The sequence below is a fragment of the Equus przewalskii genome, chromosome 22, assembly GCF_037783145.1.
Source record: "Equus przewalskii isolate Varuska chromosome 22, EquPr2, whole genome shotgun sequence".
Lineage (NCBI taxonomy): Eukaryota > Metazoa > Chordata > Mammalia > Perissodactyla > Equidae > Equus > Equus przewalskii.
In genome coordinates this window covers 19,305,958-19,331,584 of record NC_091852.1, presented here as the reverse complement: position 1 = coordinate 19,331,584, position 25,627 = coordinate 19,305,958, and the positions used below count along the sequence as shown (strand labels likewise).

General features: G+C 36.9%; 1 protein-coding gene across 2 annotated transcripts in view; it reads right to left on the bottom strand.

Moving 5' to 3' along the window:
- Positions 1–377: 377 nt before the first annotated feature.
- PTAR1 (protein prenyltransferase alpha subunit repeat containing 1) overlaps positions 378–25,627 on the bottom strand; it is a 50,010-nt gene continuing 24,760 nt past the window's right edge. Inside the window, exons 4-7 of one of the 2 annotated variants that reach the window (XM_070590455.1) lie at positions 21,766–21,870; positions 19,703–19,916; positions 11,921–12,225; positions 378–9,565 (exon numbers count right to left, since the gene is read on the bottom strand). In XM_070590455.1, the coding sequence (XP_070446556.1) occupies positions 9,223–9,565; positions 11,921–12,225; positions 19,703–19,916; positions 21,766–21,870 (967 nt within the window). In that variant the 3' untranslated portion in view covers positions 378–9,222. Of the gene's footprint in view, positions 9,566–11,920; positions 12,226–18,941; positions 19,099–19,702; positions 19,917–21,765; positions 21,871–25,627 lie in introns of those variants that run through there. The other variant, XM_070590456.1, reaches the window with a different exon arrangement.

Genomic DNA, 25,627 nt, shown 5'->3' with positions numbered 1-25,627 from the left:
TGAGACTCAAGATTAAGAAAACATGGGCTGTAACACTGAAATAACCACGTTTTTCCTTGCTCTATACCTTCATTTGAAATATAGGGGAATAGGCATTATCTAGTCACAATGACTTTCATAAGTCAGTTAGTCATTGTTAATGTCACTGAGACGACTGTGACAATTTCTCTATTTTTGACATTTTTTTAATGTCCTAGACACAAGTGACATTTCATATTCTTTCTACAAATGTAGGTAATCAAATCACTGGTTTCACACTTAGATAACAGCTCATAATTCCACCCCCCCACCACCATCAGAGCAGTTAACAAGACAGCTTGGCAGACTGCAGCTGAGTTTAAAACACCACAAGTAAAAATAAAATCACACAACACTCATTTTAGGAGATGAAAAGTTTACTTAGAAATTGCAAACATTTAGCCAAGATAAGACATAAACACTCTATTCCATATTCTACAGAAATACAATGATTTATAGCTGGGTTGGTACATGATCACATGATAAAAACAAAGCTAATGGAAGGAAGAATGGTTCATTCTACTTTTCTGCCACTTATCACAATTTACTAAGTGTAGCAGTAAGTACTGGAAGACAGCTGCGCAGGAAGACAAGAATCCCAGGGCTGTTTGTTAATACATATTATTGTATTATAAGAATAATATAAAAACAAAATAGGTACAGATACACAAGTAACATGCAATTTAAGCTATTATTTTGAAGAAACAGGACAGAATTTAGTGAACACATCGAAAAATGTGTTGTTAATAATGCATTGTTACAATTAGCATATTATGGTATTTTACATAGCAAGGAGTTTCTTCCTCCTTAAATAACAGTTGGCAAATTGGAACAGGTTGAGCCTACTTCTAGAGCAAATTTAAAATACAAAGGAAAATGAGTGGATAATCCTATTAGCTACTTTTCTTAAGTATACTAAGTAATTTTTAAAGTACCATAATTTCATGTCTACCTCACCATCTCCCAATTTAAAATAAAGTCATACTTTGTACCCTATGAAATCTGCACTAATATAGCCCTCCTTAGCCACACGTGGCTATTTGAGCACTTGAAAGGTAGCTAGTCAGAAGTGAGATGCACCGTGAGTGCAAAATACACTTTGAATTCTGAAGACAGTATGGGGAAAAAAAGAAGGTAAATCATCTCAATAATTTTGTATATTGACTACACACTGAAATGATACTATTTTTAATATATTGGGTTAACTAAATTATTAAAGTTAACTGCACCTGTTTCTTTTTTTAACGTGGCTACTAGAAAATTAAAAATTATCTACGTGGCTCACACTTACTTCTACCAGACAGTGCTGATACAGATACTCTATAGTCATTATTGTGGCCTTAGCATTCAGCATCACACTTGAAGCTCTCTGGAGCACTAATTCCCAGAACACCATAAACACACTCTGCACATCCCTTATTGCAAAATTTGTTTTTATTCCTCTGCAAAGTATACATCCTAAGTGTAAAAAGAATTCACTAATCCTTAAAAAATGTCACTTAGTATACGGTGAGAACTAAAGGAACTTCAATGTAGACTGATATATTGGGGGGAAAATTTTAAGGAAACAGCAGTGCAATCAGAATGAAGACAATTAGTATCTTTAGTAAAATAAGTCAGCCAAACTTATCTTTAATGCCCAAGATCTGAGCTTGTAACACAGATTATATTTGTAACTTGTCCATTTGACCATAACTTACAAGAAAATCTTAAAACAACATTGACTGCAACTTACTTAAATACTCCATTTTAGGGAAACTCTTCAAGCAATGCAAAATTAACACACACGGTGGATTCTAAGAGCAGAATGCAGTATCTGAGAACAATCCCTCAAACTCCCTCAGTGTTAAAGTAAAAAACTCTAGTGTCTGAGACCCAAATTAAAAAACTTTTTTAGAAGCTATTAAAAAAACATTATTGACCTTTTATCATTTTCTTCCTTTTTTTAGTTTTTGTAGTGCTGAGTGTATAAATATTTGGCATATTTAATATACCTCATATTTTATTTTGTCCAACTCAAGAACAAGTTGATCTAGCACACATTCTGCTATTTCTCCTAGGAACCACACACACCAAAACACAATCCAGACAGCGGTCCCCTCAGTCAGAAGCCAGCATCACGGTCACGCACCAAGAACCCCATCACGAAGCAACGCCCAATGACACTTGTACCATACACTCTGCTCCTTACAGCTCAGGTTGGAATGTTTGTTTTTTAACTGTTTAAACGTGTGGACATTAGGTAAATTCTGTCAAAAATGCTCTAAGAGCCACAAATTAACAGATTCTGAAACTACTATATCATTCATAAAATTTTCTCCCTCATTTTAAAGATGTTCTGAGAAAACATGTAAGTAGAAGTTAATATAACTTCATGTTTAGCATTACTGCTTTTAAGACAATGGAAAGCAACCAAGATTTAGGGAGAAATAAACAGAACCTAAACCAGATGATACTGGCTATACCAACATAGAAACTGATTGCAGAAGACTACAGTAGTTCTCTCTAGAGGTCAGCAGTCTCTTAAGACATTTAATCACATTTATTAATGTGCCTTGCACAAAAAGATACTAAACTTTCTGCATCTCCTATCTTCAGACCATGTTCTACATAAACAATATTTTTATTGTTACTAACTCCAGCCTAAATAAGCCTAATATTCATGTCAAATGATATAATTTTTCAGTTTCAAACATATATTACTCTACAAATATACTCCTCAGTGAAGAGATGACAACAGCCTCCTTTCTGCAAGCTCACTGTTAGTGTGACGTTAGGTCAATAAGCGGCTAAGGTTTCTGGAGCACCTCCTGTGACTGCACTCAGTCTACACTCATTCTTCAACGGAAAGGAAAAATACCTGCTCCCGATGCAAGCTGACATTTCTGAGGGAGGATAACACAGGAGCATTTCTAATAGGAGGCTGTGTTGAATCAACTTCTGGACACGTGAGACTGTTCATCCCTATGATGTTTAAAAACCTCAAATTTATTACTGATCACTTTTATAAAGATAAACAAACACCTGAAGTATGCTGCATAGTACTTTGAGGGAAATGACTGCCATACACAAAATTAAGACTGATTTCTTTAAGGTATGGAAGACAAGCCAGAATGTCATGGTTCATAAGCCACCGAAGACTTAACATAAACAGTTTACACAAATGTCTGGTTAATTCAGGCAAATGGGCACTTGTGTTAAGGTTCCAAGTTTTCTTGAGGGAGTTGGTCTAATAAAGAAAACTGCCTTTAAATACGAGCACTTTAAGCAAATATGAAAATAAAAATCCTTTGGATAAAATTCTTTGTAAAACCGCTATATAAATTCAAGTTCCAAATCTCATTTAAATGTATATACATAACGTGTATACACGGACATGCACATATATATGCCTTAAAAGTATCTAAATTTCACTTACAATCTTTGCCTTGTATGTTTGAACCTGATTATGTATCTTATGCACAATACTGCATTTCTTCTGAAGCTAAGAATGTGGACAAGGAGAGTAAGACAGAGATAAGCTGGTTTTAACTTTCTGGCCTGTAACAATTCCGACCTGTTCAGTTCCTACAAGGTGCGAGGCATTCTGCAACGTATCAAACAGGTCCAGGGTCTGCACACAAAACATTCTTCCAGGGAAACTGAAGTTTTAAGCAGCAAAATAGTTGTCAGTTTGACAACCAACAGTAATCATTTTCCTCAATAGGATTTCCAAGAATTGAGAATGATGTCAACTAAAACACCCTCACCTCTGCCAAACATGGAAAATAACACAAAACAGAAATCCTTTCCATTGGAGACACACACAAGAGAACATTCATAATAGAGCCATAGGGACTGAAGCAGCAAGATGGACAATGAGGCAGTCACGGAGTGTCTATGAGCTACTGCACTGGTAGTGGTTTATAAAAAATACTATCTATACTACAATTCTAAGAGCTAATAATATATTTAGCATATTTTTTGCCTTTTTTGCCACTGGATATAAAATTTTGTCCTGAATTTAATAAATATTCTACACCCTGAGGAACATTGTAAGAGACTAATAAAAGAAATGCCAGGGTTAGCTTGTGGACTACTTTATTGTCCAGAAAGCACAGACTGTACGTAGCTCATATTCTTGGAAGCACAAGGTTTCATCAGCAGACAAAACTACTGCTCTTCTTTTTTAAGCAGAGTTTGGTTTTAAGTATTAACACTGTGTGGTGAGAATACAGGAATCAAGGTTGGGAGCCTGAGGTCCCTGCACCCTAGACCCACAACTGACACAATGGTTTTCTGTCTGAACTATGAACACGACATACTGCTGCCCTTGAGGAATATATTATTTGACAGTTCTCTGAAAAGCACTTTGGAATCTTTAACTATATATTTTTATGAAATTACAATTAAAAATTATTTGCTATCTTGAAATATGGAACTCCTATCCCTCCTCTCTGCATACTCAAATACATAAAATGCCACATTTTAAACTTCACCTCAGTATTTACTTTTTCTCCTCCAAAATTTGAAAGCATAAAGGCCTCATTTTTTTCTCCCCTTTCAACTATCTTACATAGGCCTGAATTTGGGAGGGAATTCTTAAAGTCCTTAAAGTGAGGCAAAGGATTAATTTAGGACCCATATGGCCTTTCTTTTAGGGTAGAGAGCCACTGCTTCCCTTTGAACCTGGGCTGTACAGGTTCCAGGCTGATTTTTAAGTCTGCATGTGCCAGCCACTAGATGTGATACCTACAACTCCCTAAAAGTTAGTTGTCACAGAGAAAGAACTTATTCTTGGCAGGGTGCTTAAAAATGATAACTAATCAAACGCAAACCAAAGCATCCTATCTGCTCATCCCAGTATCTCCTTAAAGGATAAAAGACTCCATGGGACCATGCCTGACAAATGGAGTAAATAAAATAATGAGTCAGAATCAACTGTTTGATAAAACTTCCGTCCTCTGTTTTCCACCTAAAAATTAGACTTAAATATAATCTTGCTCCCCAAAAAAGTAAGAAAGGCACTCGAATTAACACAGTATGTATAGTTATTTTTTAAAAGACACTGTGTGATGGTTAAGCAGAATTCTCAGAGTTGACTTTTCCTGCTCACTGCCTTCGCGACACTGAATCTGCCTAAGCTTTGGAGCTCCACACACTTCTCCAACAGGAGCGTGTTACAGAGTAGACCAGGCATAGGGGGTGGCAGCACAGAAAGTGCTAGGGTTTGCACAGTTCTATTTGGGAAATTTATTCAGAAGACAAAAGGTTGTTACAATGCTGTTCAAATTTTCTAGCATCCTTTAAATATTTTAAAGTTTTAAAATATAATTTTCTAGTAACAAAGTAAGTTTACAAAAACTTTTTGAAAAAAAAAGTTTGTGTGTTACTTTCTTTGATAACTAAATCTTTAGCATTTTCTGTAATTCAGGGGAACTAAGGTAGAGATTAGACTGTATGGCAAGTGGTAGTTGCACAACTAAATTGTATTTAGCCCATGTCTGATATCATCTTGTGCTATATAAGAGAAAAATCACTAGACCAACAATTTATTGTCAACAATATTAAAAGTTCTCTTTATACACACACACGGAAGTGTGTGTCTTAGCAAGCATGAACAGACATGACCTGAATATATCTAAATGACACAAACTCTACCAACATATATGCTTTCTTACGAACTGCCACATAAAAACCCAAGAACTTCTGTTTCCACATCTTGTGTCACATAAGCCCTTATCTAAAGATTTAAGTGGCTTTTAGCAACAATCTGCATACCTTTAATCCTATTAATAATGAAGCCTTTAATTTAAACTAGAACTGTACCATTAGGAATAAGAAATATGACTGAAATTCTGGGCCCAGAGTTTCCAAAGAGGTAATAAAATGCTAAAACCCAGAAAAGAAAAAGGAACAGGTATCAATCCTTAAATTTAAAAAATGACTCACACAGGTTTAAGAAGCTATCTAAAAGGTCCACAGTTTAAGTTGGGGAGGGGAAAAGGAGAAGCACAAAATGACTGTCCAAGCACAGGTACAGATCAACAAGTCTCTGAAATCAAAGAATTTCTTCGGGTGTCCCAAAGTGGCTCTGGCTGTGTGGGCAAGATCTATGCTCCAACATCATCAATGAACATTAAGTAGTGTTCTTAATGCAAATAGGCTTCATTAGTCCTATGAATTTGAATATATATTAAAGTACAGTTAATTGCTAATTATAGAGCTAGCTACATTTCTTGGCTGGGATCTACAAGTTTAAACAAGGTAGTTAAGTGAAGAAAAAAAATCTAAGTTAACTTATTCTACATGTAGTAGCTCCCCCAAAGTGTCATGAAGCTAGAATACATCATTTATTCACAATTCATTGCTCTAATCCATCAATTTCTCAATCATAACTTACCCTATCCATCACTCATGATCAATATTTCCCTTCTTCAGTTAATCATTCATTTATTTAATAAATATTTAATGAGTCCTCACAATGTGCAAGGCACACAGTAGAATCTTGGAACACCATATTACCAAAATAGGTACTAAAAAAAAGGTGGGGAGGGGGATGGTGGTGCAGATATTTACAGCTCTTATTGCTTTTGGCTTGTCAGTAGTATTCTTGATCCACAGGATGGTATGACAGACTACTATTATTCCAGTGAAAGTTTGATGAAATGCATGTCAATCAAAACCATCTTTTCCTTTTAGCAACGACATATTTATAGAAAAATAAGTGAAGAATAGCAAGTCCCTGAAAATAGACACATCCTTTCCACTGCATGAGCTCATTCAGTCAAAGAGATATTATCGTGCTACAGCTAGTGAGTTTAGAAGTCAACCATTTAGTGGAAAAAAATACAACCATATAGGGCAATACTAGGTTCTTCTGTGAATGAACACTTGAAAAATGCAAATTTTAGAACTAAGATCGCACACAAAAGTCACATATAAACAGTACCCTTTGGATATCTGTATTTTCACTCTCTATTTAAAACTTCATTAGGAAGACAAGAGACCAAGATATATTAAAGGATTGCATGGCTTCAGAAAGGGGTGGGTTAAGAGCCTTAAAACACAAGAAGACAGTTAACATCAAAGATGGTCAACATACTCTGTGGAAGGTATAAAAAAGCACAAAGCACTATAAAACTTAGCTGATGTTTCACCGAGAATTATCTATACTCACGTCTTGACACTCACATCAAAGCATAAGAAGCCCCATTACTTGGGATACTTAAAATGATGTTTGGAAAAAAGGTAATATTCAGTGGCCAGAATCTGGCAATGTATATTAGTGGAATGGGCTGAATCTCCCATGTCATCTCTGTAGTCCTCTCCCAAAGCCTGCAGGTGCTGAAAAATCACAAACTAATGGTTTTATTCCTAGAAGTCTAGCTAGATCTTGAGGTATTTTATTCAAAATATGTTTTGCACACAAAGGGCCATGGAATTATGTTCATAATGGCAATCATTTTCTCATTGAAATACTATAAAAGCTATAAAAGGATAATTTTACCCCAAGAGAGAAGAGCAGCTTCTGTCAACAGGGGCAAGGTTGGACAATTTTTCTGGTGTTCTTAAGTCTCATTCCACAGTTTGCCACTCAACAAAATCATGATGCACAAGTAAAGGCCTATTCTTTTTCTTTAAGGCAATGCACCTCACTCAAGGTCAGGGTTTCCATAATAGTGAGTTCCAGAAGTCTGCCTTTCCCTACCTCTGTCTTCTCACCCTACAGGTGACCTAGCAAGTAAAAAGGACAAAGGCAAAGCATGGTGGTCACAATTGTTTCTGCAGCTATTCCTCACATTCTGCACACACACAGGACAACAGACAGCTTCCCTCATTAGAGGAATTTTTAGAGGGGCGGTTCATATTCATATTGTGTGTGTGTGTGTGTTTAATGGGGTATGGAATTCACTGGAAATAGGGAGAAGAATATTTTCAGTATACATCCCTGAAATAAGACAGGTAAGGAAAAACAAAAACAAAGTGGAAGTGTCAAAAAATATGGAACAATTGGGAAAATAAAGAGAAAGGCATGAGGAAAAAGAAACACAAACCATTTACGAGGGGGGAAATACATTAAGAAAGTAGACATGACTTGGCCCTTTTCCCACCCTGCCTCACTGACCTGAAAAACCCAGCCCTTGTTATTGAAAAGCAGATACAGCTGTAAGGTGGATACTTTGGTACCGCATCCCTGATAAGTTTAGTATCAAAGTTTTTAAATTACTTTATATTTTAAAATAAAGGCTGAAGAACTAACCTTCAAAACTATTCTTTCCCCCGGCTTTTGCCAGTAAACTTTTAACAATCACTTCATAAAAATTTCGTAGTTTATATCTAATGTATCCTCAATAACATAAATTTTTAAAAAGGAAGATTTTTATGGATACATTTCTATGTGTTTTCTTCTATATATTTCTCTCATTTTTAGTGGTGAATTTGGAAGGAAAATAAGTAGTAATAACTACAAATGGCATTCCAGGTTTTTTAAAAAAAGTGATTTTTCTAAGGTCTGACTTGAGTGTTTTTGGCATATACCAAATTTGAGGTAAAAACAATCTATCAAAACTAGTAATAAAAATAATTTTCTAGTACTGCAATACATAAACTCTTAAAATTAATAGTTTTTTTTTAAATAACCATTTTAAAAATGGATTACACTGGAGGCATGTTTTTCATACAAATTCCAATACTTCTGACTTTGGTTATGTTGGTCTATAACTTGAGTAGAACATGCTAGACAAAGAGAAATAGTTTGTATTTTCACATATACATCCATCTGGCCATCTGACTCTCAAAACAACTAGATTGAGTAACTTTACGTTTGTATTGTTCCTAAACTGAACTACAACAGATTTTTAATTAAAAAAAAACATAGCCTATGCAGCAATTGCACTGAGTTGGGTGGAGGTGTGTGTGAACCAATTAGGAGAATCAAACGAGAAGAAGCCTCACATAGCAAATATAAAAGACAAGAAGTTAAAAAGAAAAAAATTAAGACTCACTGTTTAGTAGGAAGGAACTATACAATTATTTTACCCCCAAAGGAATGCCAGTTCTTACTAAAATAAATAAAATGAAAGATTTACTATGGACTTTCAACCTAAAGATGAACAACATATAGTTAGCCAATAACAGCAAACAGTTCATGCAACTATGTAAATAAGAAAGGAAAGCAATATTGCACTAAGTGGAGAACTCTGCAGGACTAATCCTCTTCTTTCATTGACTCAAAGTAACCAGCCATTTTCTGTATGCATTGGCAAACCTGGCCTGCTCTACATTCTGGCAGGTGGACAATACTTGATCGATGAACCTGTGCTCCATTTCCAGGCCCAGGGAGTCTGGAGCTGGTGTCCGCTTCAGGCGTTTCGTTTCCTGGGAATAGCCTTGCTTGCTACAGTCATTCAGTCCATCCACCTCCATTGCCTGAGACGTGTGGGGGCCTGCTGGCACGAGTTGCAAGTCACTCAAAGTCCCCCCAGGGCTGTCTGCAGGGGACAGCTGGGTCACACTGTGAGGAAATCTACCATTCAAGTGATGCTGAAGGTAGAAAATATGCCTCCTGTGAAAGAGGAGGGAGAGGAAGAGAACAGAGAAAAAATCACATCACAAACTCTAGCTTTTCAGGAAAAACAACAAAATAAGCTGACAAGTTCAAAACATACAGTACTCAGTTCATTGCCTCCTTCGTAACCCAGTTATGTGGGCAAAGGTGGAAGACAGTTATGATGAAGTCTCTGGGTATCTGCACAAAGCCTTACGAGCCCAGTTTACTAATCTGTGAGAAACAATACTACGCCAAAGGTTTTTCAACAGCACTGACTGAAATAATGGCAGTCACTTGGAGTTGTTACTGTTTGTAACTATAACACAAAATGGAAATAGCTCTTACCTCAATCTCTGCTACAAATTAAAATACAAAACAAAACCAAAAATTACCCTCTTTGATATCCTAAAGACAAGTGATTCAGGAACAAGGGGATTAAACAGCTCCTCTAGAGGCTTAGTCCGTTGGCCTCTATCCAACACTTTCCTTAATAAGAACAGATCTGCTGCAGTTGGTCTTGTTATCTAGAAACCAACTGAACTTTCCCCTAAATCCATCACTGCAGTCTCATTAAACATCCACAGGCAGTAGGGACGTGCTGGGCTCTGGGCAAAGCATCTTAAAACACACACTTCTTGTTCTTCCTCTAAGGAGAGCTGTTCTCCTGCCCTTAGAATCATCTGGAGCTATTTGCTAAAATGAAGATCCCATATGCCTAATCTCCCTAAATTTTGACGCATTAGGGTGCACATGTACTGTACACAATAAAGTAAACTACATAGGTTCTATTTGCTATATTTCATCATTCATCTTAGCAACTCTAAGCCCTTAAAAGACAATTTTATCCATTTTCCCAGCATATTCCAGAGTAGCCAAGGAACATATAGTGTACCCATTTTAGAGGGTAAAACTTAAAAAATAAGCTCTTAAGGGCAATGCATCAGTAGTAGAAAACTGTCCTGTATAATATATAGGTAATCCCAACTGCGTCTTTTCCCCAATCCCCACCCCAAACTCCAATTAAACTTTATATGAACAAAGAAAGTTTCTGCTCTGTTAATCTAGTTCTCTCTCAAACACACACTATAACTTTAAATTCTCTGAGCCTTGCTATTAATACGCCTAAATATAAATTAGCAACAAAAATGTAACACCAAACCAACATGCAAGTTAAGATCTATCTTCTCTCTTGAAACTGTGGAAAAGTATGTCTAATTTTTAAGAGAAAAAGAAAATTCTATATTTATGAAGCTGCCAAAGAAGGGAGATTGTGGGGCTGGCCTGGTGGTGCAGTGGTTAAGTGCGAACGTTCCGCTTTGGCGGCCCGGGCTTCACCAGTTCGGATGCTGGGTGCGGACATGGCACCGCTTGGCAAAAAGCCATGCTGTGGTAGGCGTCCCACATATAAAGTAGAGGAAGATGGGCATGGATGTTAGCTCAGGGCCAGTCTTCCTCAAAAAAAAAAAGGAAATTGTGTTCTATCTTCTAAATATATTTAGCATGGAAACAGATCTCTTCAAAAACCCTAGAAGAAAGACTAGACTAGAGAAAGGGGGCAAATCTCAATAGCTTTAAAAATATACAAATATTTAAAAAGCCTATCTTCTGCTTAGCAAAGGCAAGTCTTTTGTCTATAAAGAGAATCCTATGGCCTGAAGTAGAATCTGTATTTATAAATATGGAGATGCCTTCAACCAGAAGATGATCCAAAATAAACCAATCAAAGGGTTCCATACCTGGACTTCATTCCAACATGAAAGTTACTTTACTGTCAAATGTACTCAGAACTCAAGTTATGAGATTGCTAAACCCTCTTTCACTCCTTCCCTAATAATCCTGCTCTGCTCCCAAAGTACACTTTATTTTAAAAAAACCAAAAGTATCAAGAGATTACTTAAGGTAAGTTAAGTTGCAGACCATCATGTTTGAAAAAACCATAAAGTTTCACTATTCTCAGCATCTAATCAAGAGTCTCAACACTGATTGTGCATCAAATTTACCTGTTAGGGCTTTTTCTTTGGTTTTTAAAAAAACAGAAGGTAGGGCTCCATCCCAGATATGCTAAATATCAGGGTCTCCAAGGAGGGAGTCCAGAAACTTATATTTTTAGTTTAGAAGTAACACAGATTGTTCTGTTGCACAGTCAAGGTTGAATACTACCATCCTAAGCCATAAGCAAAGATCTGCACGAGGAATCTCATATTGATGAGGAAGATATGGTAACAGAAACTCCTCTGAATTACTCAGGGAAAGCTCCACAATTAGATTACTGTATTTACCCAGGCAGGCGGGAGTCAGATGTAAGACCTTCTGAGCTCTCATAGGGACACACACAGTTTCATGCAGGAAATAGATTTTCCCTTGTCTTACCTATGACACCAAAGGGTTTCATGTCCCGGGTAGGTATCAATAAGATCAGTGCTGAATTCAACTTCTTCTTCTAGAAGATGGGGAAGATTTATCCTTGGTTCCTCTGTTGAGGCTGCTGCTTCCTCATCTTTTGGAAGAACTGAGGCTGGTTCACTTCGCAAAGGGTTTTGCTCCAATACAGAACCATCTATCACAGTTTGGCTAATCAAAGACTTTAACAAAAACTGGCGGTAGTGAAAGCCACTGTGGTCTGAAACATGCATGGACGCCCAGTGTTTAGTAGAAGATAGTTCATCAAGAAGGATCTTGCAGGAAGGAAAAAGAGAAGTGAGAAGAGGAGTTGCCAAAGGTTTTTCTTTCTCCATTAAGGCCTTTGATATTTCTCTTTGATTCATTCCTTGTTTTTTTGACAACACCCTTCCCACCAATATCTTTCATACAATGTGCAACATGGTGCTGTCACTTAGTGGAAGCTCAGTAAATGCCAGCTTTTCCATTTCCTTATAAAGTTTTTTTTTATTTTTTTTTTTTACCACAGAAGTTAAGGACATATTTGTCTTTCTTTCCTTGGACCTTGATTGGTCACATTCTAATTGGCACAGAGAAAAGCCAAATTCTAAAATAATGATGAACATTAGGGAGTTCATTTACAAGTAATGCTGATGTCGAAGGGAAAACATAAATTGAGAGGTTACTTTGAAGTAAACTTTCTTTTACATTTAATGAATCTGCACTATATCTAACTTATTATTCGTTAAACAAAAGACTCCATGTAATTATTTGTTCTTCACTATAGGTGCCATGAGGGCAAAGACTGTCTGTTTTGTTCACTACTTCATTCAAAGGCCTCAGTACAAAAACAGGATGCATGAAAACAGGAATTTTCAAGAGCTCGTGACTTTCACTACTTGTCTCAAACTCACTTAACATCAATGATAAATGTTTTTTTAAGTAGATGAGATAAAATTCAGCAGTGAATTGTTTAAACCTGTATTATCAATCCCGCAAACTAAAGAATTTAAAATGGAATTTTTTCAAATGAAAGCAGTATTTATGGAAAAATACAATTATTTGGTAGTATCCTGGACGGGTAGCAAATGTAAATGGGTTTTGATCAGTGAAAAGTATATGGAGGGCTACCACATTCCATCAGACCAGCTACAGAAAAAAGACACATACTCGGCAACAGTGAACAACACAGACAGCACAATGCCAAAAGGCTCCTTTACCTGATTTTCAAGGGTCCCAGGCAAATGCCTTCTCCCGTACCAAGACCCCCTCTCCAGTCCCTTTTCTTCCTTAGAAGAAATCTTTCCCTCTTCTGAACCTCCACGGTTCGTGTGTGTTCCACCATTACAGAATTTTCTGTGCATCTTTTCACCCCCACTAAACTCTACGAGTTCTGTAGGATATTATTCCTTCCTAATTAATGTTTCCATCACCCTATACCCACTGGCATCAGAGTACACATATAAGTATTTTATGAATGAATGAACAATTTGATGAATGATGTGACTAGCACAGAGGAATAAGCTAGGATGGTCGAGTTCTATCAGTGAAATGTTTGAAAAGTCTCCTTTAAATTCTAACGAGTTTATTCACAGCCACACAAATTTATCCCAGAGGTTAGTCTCTGAGAAATGTAAAACAAGACTGTTTATTTGATTAAAAAGGTGAGCAACACAGTACCAGATAAACTTCTACCTGGAAAAAAAACCCCGACTAATCTTAAGATTACAGTTTAAAAAAATTAACCTGCAGGACACTACAACATAGCAGCTTTTTAATTTTGGTACGGGCTTCTTAATATGGATTGAAAAGTGTACAAAACTTGTTCAAAAGGAATTTATATAACAGAAAAAACCTTTAGATTATTTCTTGCTGCATATTTCTACATATAAAAATTGGAATTCATTGTAATTTTGAGGCAAAATATAGCACATACATGAAAGGTTTACAACAAAATCAATTTAATTCCTCTAAAAAATTTTCTCAAACTTTTAAAGAGAAAAACCCACTATACTCTTTTCTCTAAGATATAAGATGCATACTGAACTAGAGAAGAAACTTTAACAGGAATTTCAGGGCATTTCTTACTAGAATAAATAGGTATATAGATACAGGAAATGATTTTTTTAAAAAAGACAGCAATTACTCTTAAGTGCTCTTAAAGACACTACATAAAGATATGGCTTAAAGGTAAGGTACTGACAGAATGAATAACCTTTATATGATATTCCTTAAACGTCATTATTCTTTTCCAACATTCCATATAAAAAATGAGTACGTGAATAAATAAACTACAACAAAATTATAGAAGCCGGGCTATGACCCAGAAAGACAACGTTTAAAATGAAAGACGACTGAAAATGCTCTTCTAATATACATACGCCATCAGTCTTAAAATTTTTTAAATAACATTTGGTTTTTCCTCTGATTATAAAAGTGATACAAAATGATTATCACAGAAGGTTTTAAAAATACAGAATATAAAGCAGCAAAAAAAACCCATTATCCTATTGGCTAGAGATAACTCCTCTTAACATTCTCGCATATAACCAACCTTTCAGATTTCTTTCTATGCATGTATGTGTACATTTTATTTTTAACACAAACTTCGGATACACTTTTATACTCATTTTATTCCACTTAAATTATAAATACATTCCCATGTCATTAAATACCATTGTATAACCTAATTCTTAACTTTTGCATACTGTTTCATCCTAAAGATGATCACAATTTACCATTCTCTCATTTTGTTTCTACTCTTGTATAAGTAACAGTCTTATGAACACACATGTATAAATCTATGCGTATATCTTATTATTTATTTAGGAGAAATTTCTAGAAGTATACTTACTGTAACAGTGAGAAAAATTTTGTAAAGTCCTTGATATATACTGTCAAAGTGCCCTCCAGAAAGGCTGTACAATTTATATTACTGTTGGAAATGTTAATGTCTGCTTTCTAACTTCCTTACCTGTACTTTAATCTTCACTAATAAGTGGAGAATTATGTTTCATTTTAATTTGCGTTTCCTTAATTATCATTAAGGTTAAGTAGTCTTTCTTATTCACTTATTTTTCCTTTGTTTCTTCTTTTAAAAACTGCTTGTTTTGCCTAATTTTCTTTTTTATGAATTGCCTAATTATCTGTGATAGTCATTCTTTTTGTTACAGGTTTATAAGAGATCTTTATATATGAAAGATAGTCTTTGTGTTGCAAATATTTTTCTTAATATATTGCTGCAGCTGATTTTTTAAATTCCTTTTTTTCTTCAGATATGTTTTTTATTCCATTTAGAGTTCAGTTTGGTATATGAGATTAAAACCTAAAAATATTTTCTAAAAAGTCAATCTTATCAGCATCACAATTTGAACAAAGAATCCTTTCTCCAATTACGTGAAATGCCATATTTATCATCAATGAAATCTGTACATATTGTGTACTGGGATTTGTTTCAGGGCTTTATATTCTTTTCCATTACTGTCTATTTTTGAGGCCGTACAACAGTTTTAATTACTCTGTAAACATTTAAATATGCAGTGGTATATAGTGTTCCTTGTTTATTTTTCAACAATTTCTTAGCTATTCTTGAAGTTTTATTCTTTCTCATGAACTTAAGAATTTTTGTTTTGTTTTGTTTTGGTGAGGAAGATTCACCCTCAGCTAATATCTGTGCCAATCTTCCTCTACTTTATGTGGGATGCTGCCACAGTGTGGCTTGATGAGTGGTGCTGGGTCCATGCCCAGGACCCAAAACCATGGCTGCTGAAGCAGAGCCCATGAACTTAACCACTATGCCACTGGGCTGGCCCCTAGAACCAATTTTTGAAGCTGAAAAATAAATTGGTGGGTTCTAGTATATTCACAGAGTTGCACATGCCATCACTGCTAATTTCAGAACATTTTCACCACCTCCAAAACAATCCCTATTCCTATTAGGAGTCCCCTAACTCTCCATTCCCCCAGCCTTTGGCACCCACTAATCTGCTTTGCCTATTCTGAATAGATCATATAAACAGAATCATAAGATATGTGGCCTTTTGCATCTGGCTACTTTCAATCAGCACAATGTTTTCAAGGACTGTATCAGAACTTCATTCCTTATTTATGACCAAATAATATTCCACTGTATGGATTGACCACATTTTGTTTATCCATTCCTCAGATACTGGACATTTGGGTTGTTACTTTTTTTTGGCTTTTATGAATAATGCTGCTATGAACACACTCATACAAGTTTTGTTATGAACAAATATTTTCAATTCTTTTGGGTATATACCTAGGAGTGGAACTGCAGGGTCATATATGGTAATTCTATGTTTAATTTTTTGAGGAAATGCCAAACTGTTTTCAACAATAGCTCCACCATTTTCATTCCTACCAGCAATGTATGAGGGTTCCAATTTTTCCACATCCTTGTCAACACTTGTTAATGTCTTTTTTATTTTAGCCATCCTAGTTGGTGTGAAATAGTATGTCACTGTGGTTTTGATTCGCATTTCACTCATAGCTGATGATGTTGAATATTTTTTCACGTCTTTATTGGCCATTTGTATATCTTTTTTGGAGAAATGACCGTAGGTGATTTCTCAGGTGACAGACTATATCAATTTTTAATTTGCTAGTAGTAATAAATTCTGCTCAACTGTCTTTCCTCCCACCCACCCTCAAAAATAAAACTATTTTAAAATTTACTTAAATAAATGTTCACTTAAACACACAAACAGCATAGGGACATAAAATAAAAAAATTAAAATCTCTTATAATTTCTACCCCACAGCACTGTCAAACATTCTTTATTCTTTAACTTTTTTTCTGAGTAGAAAATTAACACATGCTTATTAGAGAAAATACAAGAAAATATATCCATAACAGCACTGTATCTGTGTGTGTAGAAATATCTGCTGAGAACTTACAATACGTGAGGCATTGTTCCAAACACTTTAAAATCTCACTCAATGCTAATAATATATATAACATTACATCAGGCCCATCCCATATTTAGTTTTATATCCTTAACCCATGTTGAATGTTTTTCTTTAAATAATCTTCCAAAATACAATTTTTAGTAGCAACAAAATATTCCAATTTGTGATGGACTATAATCTAATCCCTCGTTACTAGAGGGTTAGACTGTAGTTTTTCACTATTATAAATAATATTTTTGTATATCAAACTTCCATATTTAACAGCCAGTGTTTACTGAGCACTTAGTATGAGCACTTAGCCACTTTATGTGGCTTCTCCCATTTCATCACTCAATGAGGCAGGAATGATTGTTATCTCCATTTTACAGATGAAGAAACTCAAGGTAAGAGAGGCTAAGTAACTTGCTCAAGGCCACACAGCGAATTGGTGGTAGAGTCAGGATTCAGATTAGGTCCGTATGACCAGTGAGTGGAGCCTTTAATTACTACACCACACTGCATCTCCCATCATTTCTTTAGGATGAATTCGTAGAAGCAGAACTGCTATATTAAAGTTAATACACATTTTTTTTGGTAAGGTCTGATAAATGCCACCATGTTGCCCTTCAGTAAGATTACCCCTGTTCTACGATGCTTGTTTTCATACCCTTACCAATGTTCGATACCAGCACTTTAAAAAATCATTTTCCATTTTCCACGTAAAAAAATGCCAGCTTGTTTTATATGTATTTTTAAGCTGTCCTAGACTCATTGGTACTTTTGTGATTACTTCCTCTAACAGACAGAGCATACTAGGACATGATCCAGCTGGGCCCGGGGCTTATGAGAACAGAAAGGGGGTTTTGCAGATTCAGCACCCTTCACTGAAAGTGAGAGACGCTGCAGTGACGATGGTGACAGAGGAACGCCAATTACCCTGCAAGGGCAGCCGAGGGAATGTGACCCCAAGAGTGGACCTAGGCAGCTGAGCCAACACACCTTTAACATCAGATGGTGTCAAGTAACCAAAAATTTCACCTTGGTCCCTTGTTCCTGATTTACGGGGCCACTTTAAAAGGTCCACGTCAAGGCAGGAGGGTTTCCGAAGACCTCTCAGCTCACCTGGACCCTGTCTTCCTCTTTATCCTCAACCCTCCCCACACCTCTCCCCACCCCCACACACGACCAAGTTGTGGAGCTGAGGTAACCGGCTCTTAATCACTCCATATCCCCCACAACCCACGAGACAACTTGTACTCATTCCTCCAGACTCCAGGCAATGTAGCATCCCTCCCAGCTTCTGGTGCTGTTCCCAGTGAGCCCAGCCTGGATGAGGAGCCACTTCTCTGTGCTCCCACTGTACCGAGTGTCCCTTGGTTCCGGTAAGTGTCACACTGCTTTGTAATTGTTGGTGTCCATTTCCTCAACTAGATTTTCAATTTGTTGAGTGCAAGCTCTTTGTCTTTATGCCACACCCAGTGTACAGGACAGTGGCTGGGAATGATAGGGTTTCAGTACTTTTTCATGAATAAATTGCACTGAGCTGACCAAGCAAACCGGTAGACGGTTTCACCTAAACTTTTTATCTATGGGGAGCAGAGAAAGGAACTAAAATTTAGTGAGCCTCTATGAGGTGCCCGTACTTTACATACTTTAACTCAAGTAATTCTCACAATAATCCACTGAGGCAGGCAGTAGAGGCCCTATTTATAGATGAAAACATTACACTCCACACATAGCGAGCAGGGCCAGAATCTGAACCCAGGTCAATCTGATTCTGTCTTTGCTCTTTCCATGCCATTAGGCGGCCTCCCCTCTTGAAACACAAAGCCATATAAACTGGAGGGGAAGGGCTACTCTTCTAGAACTGTTGGCTTAAAGTCCTCCAGAAGTGAAAACCCTCCTATTTACCCTACAGGAATCTGCAGCTAGGAAACAGAGAGGGAGCGAGAATCTGGGAAGGGAGATGTAGGAAGAAGGAGGTATTGAGCAAGTATCAGAGAATGTTTTCCATTAATTTGAAAGCACCACCTGAGGCATTCTGACCCTTTAAATTGTCTTAAACCTAGGAGGCTTTTTAAAAGAAAACCCTAGATTCTTAAGGCACTGCAATACCAAAAGAAGTGAAGAAAAAAATAGAGTAAGTAAGGAGGAGCACAAGCATACCTGGGGCTCTCGTTCTGATGAATGATAAGTAGTGCAACTGTGGCTAAGTCTGAGTCATTGAAATTCTCTGGAAACTCCCATCTCCTCATTCCTAAACTGAAAGGATTAGGCTGTGACAGTTTCCGTCCTGGCTCTGCATGCAAATAACCCCCTGAGCCTATGACAAATACTGCTCTCTAAAGCCTACCCTCACTCTGACTTAGTAGGTTTGGGCTGGGACTTAGGAGTCCTCAGGTAATTTATAGACTCGGCTAAGTTTGGGAACAGCTGGGGGAGGTCTTCTGATCACTCCCCAGGAGAGGAGTGTGTGAAAAGGCACCAGCTGATTCAGCACATTAAGTCACATAATCAAAGCCTACCAAGAAAGAACAATTTCAACTCTCTAAGGTTTAATTATCCTTTCCTTCTTCAGGGCAAAATGAGTTATGCTCAGTCCTCCTTATTGCTTAAACCTGCCTTTGTTCTACCAATGCACTAGGCTGAGGAGGGCCAAAAACTGTGCTGGTAAGGAGTGCAAACTTGTTTCTTAATTGCCAGGGTTTCCCTAGAGGCATCAGCTGTCGGGATCCTCTCCAGGCTGCTGGGCCACTCATTCCTCTACTTTCTTCCTCCTTTAAGGCTCCTCTGAGGAGGAAGTGCTATCAGAAGATTTAAAGAGCAGTCACGGAGTCTGCCTAGGGAGACGGAGTAACAGCCCTACCTTGACGTCTAGCTTGGCCAGGTGTTGTAAAACCCAGATGCGATGGGACCAGGCATTATAGTTGCTTGGGTATCTCCCCGCCGCTTCACCACAGACCTCCATCTCTTCTCGTATTAGTCGCTGTGTCCTTTCTGCAGGAATTGTTCCCAAGTTTCCTTTGTTGACAAAGGAAGGCAGGGAGGTTTCCTGAATTAACTGCTGTAGCACCCATCGCCTGTTAAGGTAGCACATGGGAAAGAGAATAGGAGAGAACATAAACCAGAGAGGAAAACAACTGGAGCTTTGTTCTTAATTTAATTTCCATTCAGAGACAACGCAAAATATTACCTGTCTATAAGCCCAGGGTTTTTTTTTGGGGGGGGGGTTGTTGTTTTGTTGTTTTTGTTTTTAAAGACATAAATAACTTTAGCAGTATGGATTGTGGGGGAGAACAAACAGAAAAGAAGAACTTTTCTAAAATGTTAAAAATTTGCCCCAAAGAGAATGCCATCACTTCCAAAATGACAACTCCGAAACTCCATTTGGCCAGGAAATGCAAAGGCAGTTGGGGGGGGGGGGGAGGGTGGGTGGGTGTGTGTGGGTGTGTGTGTGTGCGTGTGTGTATGTGCGCGCGCGCGCACGCGTGGTGGGAGAGGTAGCGGTGGTGAGGAGCAGATATTAATCAACGGCTGGTACATACTAGCAGAGGAGTCCTAGGCCACATCTTTTATTACATGGCATGCCTCACCCTGTGTGTATTTGGTTGCAAACAAGATGCATTATGACAACTTTCATTAGCAAAATTTCTAAATTATAGCATAGAATCTGGAATGAAACAAATATAATTAGTTAAACCATCAAGGTTTCAAAATGTCTTTATTCAGATTTTCCCCTATTTAAGATTTTCATTAGCATACATTTAAATGAAAAGCACTAAAGAAGGTGTCTCTAACCACTTAATGTCTGTAATTTTCACAAATATTTTCTCATAAGAAAGCATTCTTTTAGACAAATAATTTCCAACCCAAAGGTATAGGAAACTGAGTAAGAAAACTCATTTTGCCATTTTCAAATAAAAGAAGTGTTTTACTAAACAAAACCTTGCTTTATCAAATCTTAGACAAGCCAATAAATTATTGGATACAAATTTAATCACCTCCTTTCCTTGTCACCAACACTTTCTAAACCTCTATACACACAGTCATATACCTGAAGTACGCTATCTCAATTTCTACTACAGAAGAAAATATAACTATGTGGTTTGGAAGTAGTTGATTTGCAATGCTAGCCAAAGGCAAGATTACAGCTAAGATACCTTGAACTGACATTAAGATCCTAAAAGTGCTCAGGATTTAAGAAAAGTTATAAGTGGCTTAATAAACTGAAAACAGACTTCTTCAGAGAATTTTCCCACTGACGCCGACCAGCAAGCCCACACCATCTCATTTTAGTCAAAACAGAGTAGTTACATGGAGTCCAAAAGAAAGATGCTTCTGGAGAACCAAGGTTTTGAAGAGTCCTTCTGTGCATTCTGGCTATCTGCCTCAGGCCCTTAACCTAAAAATATTCTTTGCATTTATGGTCTTAGCAACCTTTAGCTCCGCCTACACACCACTCACCTCAGTTACCCTTATTTTCCTTATTTGATTAATTTTTATAACCACAACCATCACCACCACCATCTTAACCAGGAGCACGCTTGAATGCATTTTAAATCCCAAGTTGCTCATTATAGTTGAATATCTAAATGCAATCTCCACTTGCTCAGATGGATAACAATGGCCAAAATTTATTGAGTATTTAATACATGCCAGGCACTGTGGTAGTGTTTATATGCATTATCTCATGTAAACTCAACCATTAACTCTGAGCTGGGTCTAATTATTATTCCCATTTTACAAATAAAAAACTGAGGTTAAATAACTTCCGAGGGTTACACAAGTTGCATCTAGATTTAAACACAGGTAGCTTGACTTCAGAATTCATACTCTGAACAAATATGTGACCTTGCTTCACACTGTGTCTTTCTTCCTCCAGCCATTCTGAACCCTAAATAAGAATCATATGGCGTAGATTAAGCACACCTATGAATCCATGTTTCTGGACTCTTTGGAAACTTAGTTAAGGCCAGTTTTCCCAGATGTAAGTCCTTAATCGGATTTAAAGTGCCAGAGAGGATCAGCTCCTTTCTGTAAAAGAAAAATAAAAAGAACTATTAGTTTATCTTTCTATCCAAAAATACTGCATAGCTATTAATATAACCTCATTGTGAAGTGAATTTCCAAGAAGTAAAAAAAAAAAAGAGAAAAAAGAAAATATAAAACTCTCATAAATGTAACACAGTAATCAAGAATGTATTTTCATAATCTTGAAATAATAAATTAATAAGCAGAAACAGAAGCTCTTAAATCCACAGTGGAACTTCAGTTACCTATTTGAGAGCGGGCCAAGGGATTTTCAGGCCTGTTGCATTTCCGAAACTTACAAGGCCTAACATTACTATCTGTAGGGCCGATCCAACACCAGTCAAGAATCGCTCTAGCTTCTAAGTAGGACTTGATATAGTCTAGTTCATTACCAGAAAACAGACATACAACAAACACAGCAGAACTGAGATGTAAGGAAAAAATCATTCACTCAATTATGACCCTAACAAAAATTACTATTTTTATTTTTGAATTTTCCCTTCTACCTTCCCTCATATGCATATATATTTTAACATATAATTTCATATCTGCTCGTTTTATCTTAAGAATTGCCCCATGGTTCTACATAATCTTTATAATGAACATTTTATTTTTCAGTTTTTCTTCTTCTTCTTCTCTCCAAAGCCCCCCAATGCGTAGTTGTATATCCTAGTTGCATGTCCTTCTGGTTGTGCTATGTGGGATGCTGCCACAGCATGGCTTGATGAGCAGTGTCATGTCTGTGCCCAGGATCCGAACCAGCAAAACCCTGGGCCGCTGAAGCAGAGCATGTGAACTTAACTACTCGGCCATGGGGCCGGCCCTATAATGAACATTTTAAATGGCTGAATAGTTTTCATTCAGTGGCTATGCTCTCATTTAATGACCTTTCTCCCTATTGTTAGACATCTAGATTGCTTCCAAGTTGCTATTCGAATAGAATTCTGAAAGAGCTTTGTGCTTATGACTTTTTTCATCTGTACTATTACTTAGGATAAGTTTCCTAAAGATATGCTACCTGGTGAAACACCCTTATGGCCCTTTAATTCTCTAGGTCATTCCTTTTTGAAATATAAACAGACTACCCATGTAAGGTTTCTGTTGTTTTAAAACTGTTCAAAGCTTCAATGCAATTACATTTGTGCATCACTTAACGATGGGGATACATTCTGAGAAATGCATCATTAGGCAATTTCGTCGTTGTGCGATCATACAGTGTACTTACACAAACCTAGATGGTACAGCCTACTACACAGCATAGGCTACATGGTACTGATCTTATGGGACCACCATCATATATGTGGTCCATTGTTGATTGAAACGTGGTTATGTGGTGTATGACTGTATAAAGAATGCCACACAAGAGCCCTCCATCTATTTCTCAGGTAAATATAATTTAGGTTTAGATTTAATTTCTCAGATAAGTTTTGATAATAAGCTCTGATATTACTGATTACATTCCCAATTAATTTGCAATGTACCTGTTATTTTATAATAAAATTAGGTCATTTGCTAGTAATTTTTTTTTTTTTTTTTGCTTTAGGAAGATTTGCCCTAAACTAACATCTGTGGCAAATCTTCCTCCATTTCGTATGTGGGCCACAGTGTGGCCAGCGACCAGTGGTGCAAGTTGGCACCTGGGAACCAAACCTGGGCTGCCAAAGTGGAGTGCACCAAACTTAACCACTGGGCCACCGGGGCTGGCCCACACTTGCTAGTATTTTTTAATCTTAAAATGTTCTTCCTGTGGTCGGGCTGATAATTCATTTATTTTAGAGAAGTTTAATCCCCACAATACCAGAGCCCAGCTCTTATATCTCACCTATTTAGATGGATTTATTTCCTAATAACACAATACATTTTCTTCCCAACAGCAATGCACTATTTCTAAATTTTTATTTGATAAGGAAAATAACTTCCTTTTTAATGAAAATACTAAATAGTGATAATAAATACTTGTCTTTTACAATCATTTTTACGTAACTTCACTATAAAATAATTTGAAGTGATACTGAGAAGGTTATGGCTGCTTTAACAAATGGATTTATTGACTATTTTCCTTTCAATAAACAGAAAATCTATCCATCATTAAAAGAATATTTAATGTAACAGCCAACTGTTTTTGCAGTCCTAGATCCTTTTTCTTCTGAAATCAGTAACGTTTTGTTCATACAATAAGTCAGGACACCTATAAAGTAAAAGGAGGCAAAATATTACTCTATGTAATTTTAACAGCTTTGTAGAGCAGTATTTCTCAAATTAGGTTCCTTAACTGCAACATCAGCATCATCTGGAACTTGTGAGAAATGCAGATCCTGAGGCCTCAGCCCAGATCCACTGAAGCAGAAACTGCAGTGGGACAAAGCAGCGTGTTTATCAAGCCCTCCAGGGGAAGCACACCAACGCTGAAACAGCACCACTGTAGAGAGCTGACTGGATTAGGCCTAATTTCCACTTACTAAACCCAAAGGCTCTCCCTCTTTACAACTGCCCACCTATATTCCCACATACGTCTCAATGTAAGTGGAAATAATCAAAATTTTCTTCAGAAAAGAGGAAGTCACCTTATAAGTGAATGTTTACAAAGTTTCTTAAATTAGGGGTGTTCTCAATTTCTTCATTTTGAACAACAAAGAAGTATTTGGGAAGACATCTAGCCCGAAAAAACCTCAAATCAACAGTACTAATGGATGCTTAGAAAAGATCACCTGATAGAATCAAAAAAAATGAAGCAAAATTTTAATATCAATTTAATGAACATTCCTGGGGGCAGGACTGAACATTGTAGGTGTTCGTTATAGTCATGAACAAGATTTTTAAAGATCCCTTGAAAAAGAAGTACGCTAAGTGGTTAAGTTATGGCTATCACATAACTAGAGATACAATAAGAAAATCAACTGCTCTAAAGTATTTAAGAAGGAATCTGGCTTGAGATAAAAGTTCCAGTCACACATGGATTCAAAAAGCTCTGCATCTCACTCAGATGTAAGTAAACGTGATGTGTTCTGGAAAACCATGCTAGATGACTTAAAAAAGTCACCGACGGTGATAAGCCAGGTGAGGAATTTGAATTAAAGTGCTTAATGAAATCTGAGTATGGAGCTGAAGAATTTATAAAGTATTTCACATAACGTTATTTTGAAGGTGTGTAACTAAATCGAAAAATTAAATATCATAAGAAGATATTTGCTTATTTCATGCACATACCTTAAAGTTTACATACTGATAACAGCCTAAAAACATACTTTTGGACTTTTTGAGGAAATGGAGTACTGCCTTAAATTTGATGTGGCTTTATTTTCAGGCATTTTGAACTAGCAGGCTTCAATCTTCATCCTACAAGCCTCAGGTGGTACGTTGCTAACAGGGAGAAGGAATGAAGCGACCGTCATCAAATAAATGTGGGGAAAACTGACTAGGAAAGGAGAAGGCACCGTGTTGTTTGGGGCAGAGTGAGCAGGGTGGAAGGAACAGTGCCATGTGGCCTGTGCAACCTGGTCTAGGATGAAATCATGTGAGGGCTGACTTGTTTAAAAGGTGGGAGAAGGGAGCAGACTAACGAAGTTTTAAGAAACAACAAAAAGTAGAATTATAAGACCAATGAGGTTTTCCATATTAGCAGATTGTTCAAACAATAAAAGTTACTCCTTTAAAATTTTTGCTACATATTTCACTTACCAATTAAACAGTATATGAAAAATCTCATCACTTTCCCTTGAAGACTACGGTTCATTGTCAGGAAAATCAGCTTTTGTGCTGG